This window comes from Silene latifolia, chromosome Y, assembly GCF_048544455.1.
Source record: "Silene latifolia isolate original U9 population chromosome Y, ASM4854445v1, whole genome shotgun sequence".
Taxonomy (NCBI): domain Eukaryota; kingdom Viridiplantae; phylum Streptophyta; class Magnoliopsida; order Caryophyllales; family Caryophyllaceae; genus Silene; species Silene latifolia.
The window spans coordinates 142,640,023-142,648,891 of record NC_133538.1 but is presented as its reverse complement, the minus strand read 5'-3'; the positions used below and the strand labels follow the sequence as shown (position 1 = coordinate 142,648,891).

Sequence of the window (8,869 nt, the reverse complement as noted above, 5' to 3'; positions counted from 1 at the left end):
GAGGTAATTTTTGTTGGATTTAATGTTCGTTATTTGGAATGATAATCAAAGAGAGGAAATAAATTGTTATATTTAGAGGTGTTGGTAAGAGAGTAGTTATATGAAAGATGGCGGTGTCGTCATGTTGTCATTAGTGGTTAAGGATGATGTTAAATAGGGAAGTTAGCCGTTCTAAAGAGGTTGATTTTGTGGAGGCCTGATTGGTATGTATGGTTGTTAGGGAGTATAAGATGTGGATATAGGAGGTGTTTGGTAGTAGTTGGGTACTTATGATATGGTAACGTTTTTCGGGTGGTGATAATTGTGCGGATGGGAGGATAGGTTATGAAGGGCATCTGAGTTAAGCTCGGGTGAGAGATATCTATTATCAAGTGGTAACTTAGGTGATCGGGATTGGCTAGTTAAATTTGGTTATGGGTCTATGATGTGTGTAAATGATTGTGTGAGGTTCAGACCTCATAAGTAGTGGTATGGTATGATATTCATAAAGTTGTGATTTGGTTATTCCATGTAATATGTGTTGTTTCGTGACCCAGTAAGACGATATCGACAAAAGGGTAATGGGTGGTTGGATGAGTCATGAGATAATCGCTGTGTCGGGACTCTGCTTTTTACTAATGTGGTTGTTGTGTTCTGGGTTGCGATTCAGGCACGGTACTCCGTGTTGCGATGCGGGTACCTTCGCGCTGCGGTGCGACTGTTGGTGGCGGTGTTGCGATGATGTCATAGGTTGTAGTGGAGTAGGTGGGGTACTTTTGAGATGTACTTTTGAAAGATTATGTCAGTCTAGTATGGGCATATAGATTGTTGTTCTGTTTACTGCTGTTTCCTGTAATTTTGACTTGTGGGTGAGACTAGAGTATAATATGGAAGAGAGTTGCACATGTGGTTGTTGTTGTCATAGAATAGTGATACTTTGTTGATGGGATATAGTTGTGGGATGTTGTGGGAACACTTTTGATCTTATGTTAGATGAGACTTTTGTTGACATCGTTGTGGCAAGTAATTAGCGGAACATATGGGTACTGAGCTAGAAGTTACAGTTGGTTCATAGTCTTTTATCGGAGCAGTAAGTATGAAGTGTTTGGGAATTAGTATCATGTTAAGTTATGGACGAGTCTGATGACAATAAAAAGGGGAATTTGAGGATCAAGTGGGTATGTAACAATTTTGGGTCGTGAGTTAGGTGGTGGGAATATGTACGTGAATAGAAAAGAATGTGGTTATACGGTAATGTGGGAGAGTTGTGGTAGTGGTTATGTTGAGGATTTTGTGGTTTATGTTAAGTGGTGTGCAGAATGATTAGGAGTATGGAATTAGGGAGGGAGAGAGCCTTGGAACTGGGAATGGTTATCGGTGTTAAGGTTATAGCCGGTTATCAGTGATATGAGATGGTGATAAGGGGAAGGAATAACTAAGGATCTAGTACTAGTTGGGTTACGAGGACGTAACATTTATCTTAAGAGGAGTAGGATGCGACAAAGAGAGTTTAATGGTTATGCGTATGGTGGTATATTTAGAAGTGTTGAGTCTTGATGTGGAATAAAGGATGCACTTGTGGTTGATATTATGAAAGGTAAATGTTATGCTTGTAGTAGTATGTATTTTATGTGTATGGTTATGGAGTACGGTTGTAGGTAAGTATGGCTACGATAGTGTTGACAGTTGTGGGTGGTGACGTTTATGAGTGTGGGTCAACTTCGAGGACGAAGTTCATTTTAAGGGTGGTAGAATGTAACAACTCGCTTGGTAGGTGATGTTAATATTGGATTTGTTAGTGAGAGGTATGAAATTAAGACAAAGTTGGCGGCACTGGTGTTGTTAGTATTCGATAGAGTTATGGAGCTAGGTGGGCTACTCTATGGTTGATGCTATACTGTGAGCTGCGTTTTAGGTAGGCGGTAGGCATGTTGGGTGAGTTAGTGTCGAGGATAGAGGATGCGAGTTGTGTTGTAAAGGTTGGTGGAGTGTTATGTGTGCTTGCCGTGTAGGTATGGATGTGAACTTCGGGGACAAAGTTCGTTTTAAGGAGGGAAGACTGTAATACCACGGTTTTCTGAGTCTAGTCCACTCGGCCGAATAGGGCTAACTCAGCCGAGTAAGGTGTCGTGTGTTTTCAGGTCAGGCTACTGCTCAGAAACACTCGGCCGAGTAGTGTAATACTCGGCCGAGTAAGTGGTACTCGGCCGAGTACTCTAAGTACTCGAACGAGTAACCGGTCTGACGAGATTAATTTCCGCGGTTTTATTAAGGGTGATTAAAGATTATATAAACCTCGTTTAACAGTTTCTATTCATTTTACCAAAACCTAAACTACGTTCTTCACTCGTCTAATCACTTTCAAGGCAATTGATCGTTTGTGAGTCTTTTGTTCATCTCTTTCGCATCAGTTTCGTCGGTAAGTCCCTAGTTTCATGTCTTTTGATTATATTTGTCTTTTAGGGTTTTGCCCTAATGATTAGATTTGGGGAAAAGGTGGATTGGTATGATTGTAATTAGAATTGTTGTGATTGTTATTAGGTGAAGGATTCGTAGAGGAACAATTCTAGTTTTCGCTGTGTGCTTGTGATTCGAATTCGTGATAAGGTAAGGTTTCCCTACTCAGTTGCTTGTTTAATTGATTTAAGATGGTTTATTGTGGTATTGGAGATTAGTATCGTTGTTGGCATTATCTTTCTTGGTTGTTAGAATTGTTGTTGTTTGTCGATGTTTACGAGGTGCGTCCTCGGCTGAGTGGAGTCATTTTCGGAAATGGCTTCACGCCCTTGATTCGCCCCTTGCGGTTCCCGTCACAAAGGGGGATGTGTACATTAATGGACATGGGTTATTTCTCGTTGCGATGAGTGGAGCTTAGGTGGGCAAGGCTGCGGTCCCCCACTGGCGGTATGGATTACCTGTTGCGATGGGTAATCTGGTAGGGCTACACAATTAAGTGTGTAGCCAGATATTAGATATGATTGTAGTTGGAGAGTAGTTGTATAGTTGTTGTCTTGGTTGTTTCTCGCGATTAGCTTATCTTGATTATTCAGTGAACTAAGCCCGTTGTGTTTTGTAAAACTGTGGTGATCCATTCGGGAATGGTGAGCAAATTGTGACAGGTGATGATTACATTTAGCTGCGGGGACGAGGATGGGATGTTATCACTTTGAGTCTAGATTCCGCAGTCACGAGTTTAGATATTTTGCATTGATGTATTGAGATTTGTATACTTTTACTTTGGTTTATAGTTTTGAGACGATGTAATAAGTTAACTTTATACTTTAATAATTATTCTTGGATGTTCACTAATTATATACTTACCTCGGGCAACCGAGATGGTAGTATCGTTATATGCTTTGGTGGTCCTTGGTAAGGCACCTTGTTATATGGGGGTGTTACACCTCCTACCCCAAATAAGAACGTGGGACATTTCTAGTTTTAAGGGCCTTGATTAAAGAAAGTGAATCCGACTCCAGTACCAATACCTCAACCCCCATTTGACGTGCAATTTGAAGCCCAACCAAAGCCGCTTTTGCCTCGACGATATCCGGCTCCCACCTTTGTCTAACGTGTGATACACCAGCACGCCTTACCACACCCACCCAATCTCTAACAACTACTCCTATACCGTTCCCACTCGACGTAAGGACAACCCCGTCCACATTTACCTTCAATCTACCCATCTCCGGCTCAGTCCACCTGCTCGGGTGACAAGAATTCAGCCCCCCTTGCACCTTCCTATTACCACTTACCATCTCCCCATACAAGGCAAACAACCCCTCCATTCGCTCCACCAGCCAGACCACCTCCATTGCTTCTCCACCATGGAAAATAGTATTCCTATCATTCCATATCGCCCAAGGAAGCATTGCACCCCCTACCTAATTCTGCTTTTCCAAATTTCAAGCACAAACTGAGCAGCCATTCCCTTATATCGACTAATCCGGCCTGATCCTCTATTTCCAACCGCGCTGCTTCCCATATACTTCTAACAAAACGACAAAGAAAAAGAGCATGACAATCTGTCTCCATAGCTACTCCGCAAGAACGACAAGTAGAATCAACTTCTCTAACCCGTTTTTGTCGATTAGAATGACTTAGAAACGCACCGTTACACATGCGCCATAGAAAAGCACGCACTTTTGGAGGCACCATCATGCCCCAAATCTACTTCCGTAATGGGTTACCCTTCGCTTCGCTACTAGATGCCTCCTCCTTTGAAAGGGACCATCGTATAAAATGGTAAGCAATTTTCACAGTATAAATACCGTCGCGAGCATGACCCCAGCTTAACACATCTTCCCCATGGTGAGAACAGATAGGAATTCGCATAATCTCATTCGCTTCCTCCTCAAAAAGGTGCTGCCAAAGTTTATTTTTATCCCACCCTTCCTCATTCAACCAATCAGCTACCATCGAATTCGCCCCATCACCCCTAGGTGACCAAACACGAAAGGAAGGTCCTCTACATGTCCATCTATCTTTCCAGAAATTAATACTCTGCCCATTGCCAATAATCCATCGGCATCCATCCTGCAACACCCATTTAGCCTCCATAAAACTCCTTCACACATAAGAAGGGTGATGCCCACAAGTAGCTTCCAGCGGGCTAGTTGATGAGTAGTAGCGAGCCTTCATCGAACGGCCAACTAGAGACGAAGGACAATTCATGAGCCTCTACAAGTGTTTTGCCAGCATGGCCAAGTTAAAAGCTATTAGGTGATGGAATCCCAAGCCCCCATCCCTCTTAGCTTTACACAATTTTCTCCAAGCCACCCAATAAATATACTTACAGTCATCATTGTGTCTCCACCAAAATCGAGACATAGCCCCATCTAAATCGGAGGGAAAAGAAATCGGGATTTTGAAGATACCCATATGATAGGAAGGGATCACCAGGGCCACCGCCTTTATGAGGACCTCTTTACCCGCATAGGATAACAACCGCTCCTTCCAGCCCTTCAACTTCTTCCAAACGCGTTCCTTAAGAGACGTAAAAGCATCCGACTTCTTACGCCCAACAATAGCCGGTAAACCGAGGTATTTCCCAGGGGTTGTTACAACCCTTGCACCAAGCACATTGCCCACTACCTCACGCTCCTTTTCCCTAGTACTAGGACTGAAAAACACCTCAAACTTTTGTACTTTAATACGTTAATCGGACACTTTCTCGTAACTTCTGATGACCTCATAATCGCCTCTGCATTATTTTTATTAGCTTTGCAAAAAATTAAAGAATCATCCGCAAAAAATAAGTGGGACAAAACAGGCGCATTTCTGCAAATCCTTATACCTTCAATAGTCCGCCGTCAGACCGCTCTCGTGATGAGTCTAGAAAAAGCTTCCGCACAAATAATGTACAGGTATGGAGATAACGGGTCACCCTGTCTCAATTCTCTTTCCGGAAAAATCACCCTTGTAGGTTGGCCATTGACAAGTAAGGCAGTAGAGACCGTCGTAACACACCTCAAAATTTTTATCAACACATCCTCTATCAAAACCCAATTTATTTAGCATGCCTTCCAAGAAGCCTCATTCCACTCGGTGATACACCTTACTCATGTCTAATTTGAAAGCCATACACCCCATGTTTCCAGTATTGTGAGATTTTAAATAATGTAAAACCTCAAATACAATAATAGCATTATCCGATATCATACGCCCCAGAATAAAAGCACTCTGCTCTTACAAAATAATAGATCCAAGAGAAGCTTTCATTCTATTTACAATCACTTTGGAGGTTAATTTATAAACAACATTGCATAAAGATATGGGCCTAGATTCATTCATCGTCTATGGATCAACATTTTTTGGAATAAGAACGGTATGAGTTTTATTTATGTTAGCCATATCAAACCTGGCCTCCAAACAATTAATTACCAATCGCGAAATATCATTTCCCACGATATGCCATTACGTCTTATAAAAATTTGCGTTTATCCCATCTGGACCCGGTGCTTTACTAGAGTGGATTTGTTCAAGAGCAAATCTTACCTCGTCTTTATCAAAAGGTCGCCTCAACTCCTCATTCACCTCATCATCAACCATACTTGGAACCCATTGTAGCACCTCAGCCATATCTGTAATCCCATTGGTGGAAAACAAATCCTTAAAAGCACTATAAGCCATACCCGCAATCTCATTCTCATCAGTTGCCCAAGTTCCATCCTCTCTTTTAAGATTCGAAATCTTGTTACGCTTGCGTCTCACTGAAGCTTTCAACTGAAAAAAACTTGGTATTCCGATCTCCCTCCTTTATAAAATCGATCCTAGATCGCCGTCTCCAATAGGTTCCTCCTGAGCCACCAAACGGTCTAGTTCAGCTCTCATATTCTGCCTTTCCTCCGCCACCTCATCCATTCTGTGACACGAATCCAAGAAAAAAATTCACTTTCTGACATGTCCTAACCGTTTGTTAATATCACCAAACTCCTTTTTTCTCCACTCCAGTAGCTCTCTTCCACACCTGCCCAAGCACTCCACCCCGCCTCCGCCATCCCCTCCTCCACCCCAAGCCTCCCAAACCTCCTTCACCACCTCCGCACACCCGGCCTCTCTTTTTAACCCATATATCCTCGAAGCGAAATATGTTATCTTACATTTCTAGCCGACCTCGACAACTTAATAGGGATATGATCAGACGTGTCCCAAGTTAAGTGAGTTAAAACAACAGTAGGAAATAACTTAACCTATTTTGGAGAAGCAAGGCCACGATCCAACCTCTCCAAGATTGTCTCGGGTTCACTACTCCTATTCCACCATGTGTAAGGATCACCACTAAAGCCAATATCCATCAGTCCACAATCATCCATAGCCCCTCAAAACTCATACATATCCCTCTGCGCCCTCGGAACACCTCATTTCTTCTCACTTTCAAAAAGAATTTGGTTGAAATCCCCCATAACCAACCAAGACAAGTTTGATAAATTCTTCAACTCTCGAAGTAGGCTCTAGGAACATTCTTTCTCCGCATTGTCAACCCACCCATAGAAACCGGTAAGTTTCCAATTACCATCCTCGAACACACCTCTAATTTCAACATCAACATGATGAGCAGACGATAAAATAAACGTCCCACTCAAGCCTTTCCTCCATATCACCACTACCCCTGCCTTCCGTCCTATAGAACCCCCACAGATCCCTTCATAATCCATTAACCTGTCCACTACTTTTTGCATTTCCTCTCCACTAAGTTTCTTCTCAAAAAGCACAGATACATCCACATCCTCCCTTCTTAGCAGCCTTTTGAGATGTACAACTGTCGGGTCGCTGCCCAACTCTTGACAATTGTAGCTTAATTATCAATATTTTATGGATATATATTAATAAACAAGTGTTTTGAACTTCAATTATATATTTTTACCAAATAAAAAAGAGTAAATTAGATTTTACTCCCTTTTGAAACACACTTTTTTATAATTACTCCCTTTTAATTTTTTTTGCTAATATTACTACCTTAAGTTCACCTCAGGCAAGAAATTGCTCCCAAAGTAGTCTTCAGGTGAGAAAACAAGTGGATGGACGATATTGCCCTTCATTTAACATACCCACAAAAGAGGTCTTTCATTTCCTCAATCAGACTAACACGCAATCCCTAAATTTCGTTTTCTTTTTACAATTAAAACCCTAAATCCCTAAATTTCCCCTCAATTTTCACCTAAGTCTATCAAATTTTCTTGCAACAATTAGAATCAAATTCTCTAGAAGTAGGTGACAAACCTTAATCCGCGTTTTTCCCCAAATAAAAAGAGAGAGAGAGAGAGAGATTCACCTTCAAATAAATTTGTCTCCCAAATTTCTAGAGATGAATATAGAGTGATTTAATATAGATGAATATGGAGTGATTTAGTATTAAAACTGCCTCCCAAATTTATAGAGATGAATATGGAGTAATAAAATTGCCTCTTAAATTTCTAGGATAACGGAGTGAAATTTTTTTGTTGAAGATGAATATGCAGTGATTTAGTATAGATGAATATGGAGTGATATGAGCAAGAGAAGGAATAAAACATAAGAGTCAAGGGATGGGGGGGAGGGGGTTGGGGGGGGGGGGGGGAATTCAAAGAAAAGTAAAAAAACTAGGCCTAAGCTAGAATTTGTGAGCAATTTCTTGCCTAGGGTGAACATAAGGTAGTAATATTAGCAAAATTTTCCAAAAGAGAGTAATTTAAAAAAAGTATGTTTCAAAAGGGAGTAAAATCTAATTTACTAAATAAAAAATTATATTTAATGACTTTGTAGGATCTTACGATTCTACGATCCGATCCTACCCTCTGCATCGATCCAAAGTAGAATCCCGATTCTAACAACATTGGTTACGGGTCAACAATGTAACACTCCCATGCACCAAGGTGCCTTACCAAGACCACCCTAGAACACGGAGATGTTACCATCTCGGTTACCCGAGGTATAATAATCAAAGGAGACCATAAAGAAACGTACTTTAAGTATAAAAGTTTAATTTGCGTACATCACAAACCAAAACTGAAATATAAATACAACTGTCTCAAACTGAAATCCAACTAACATATAAATGTCATGAAAACACAGCGGAAGACTAAGACCCCGACACGTCGTGACTCAATTCCCAGCTAGATCCCACGCGTACTCTAAAGATATACCTGCTAATCAACTGCTCACCATCCCCGAATGGATCACCACAGTTTTCAAAACAATTAAACAGGGCCAATTACTGCATAAACAAAATAAGTAATCAACAACATCCAATTACACAAGCACATTTCTCCAACTCTATCTCATCACCAATTACCTGACTACACATTAAAGTGTGTAATCCTGCAAGAATATCCATCACAACAGATATTCCACACCGCCAGTGAGGATCGCAACCGTACCACCTAAGCCCCGCTCAACATCATAGAGAGAATAA

General features: G+C 41.2%; 1 protein-coding gene across 1 annotated transcript; it reads right to left on the bottom strand.

Annotated features, from left to right (window-relative positions):
- Positions 1-3,383: 3,383 nt before the first annotated feature.
- LOC141629092 (uncharacterized) lies at positions 3,384-3,791 on the bottom strand. Its single transcript, XM_074442153.1, has one exon. The coding sequence runs from the start codon at positions 3,789-3,791 to the stop codon at positions 3,384-3,386; it is 408 nt and encodes a 135-aa protein (XP_074298254.1).
- Between the last annotated feature and the right edge of the window lie 5,078 nt (positions 3,792-8,869).

Bases quoted from the DNA above. Each gene is read 5' to 3' on its own strand.
- LOC141629092 (XM_074442153.1), bottom strand. From the start codon at position 3,791: ATGGAGGTGGTCTGGCTGGTGGAGCGAATGGAGGGGTTGTTTGCCTTG.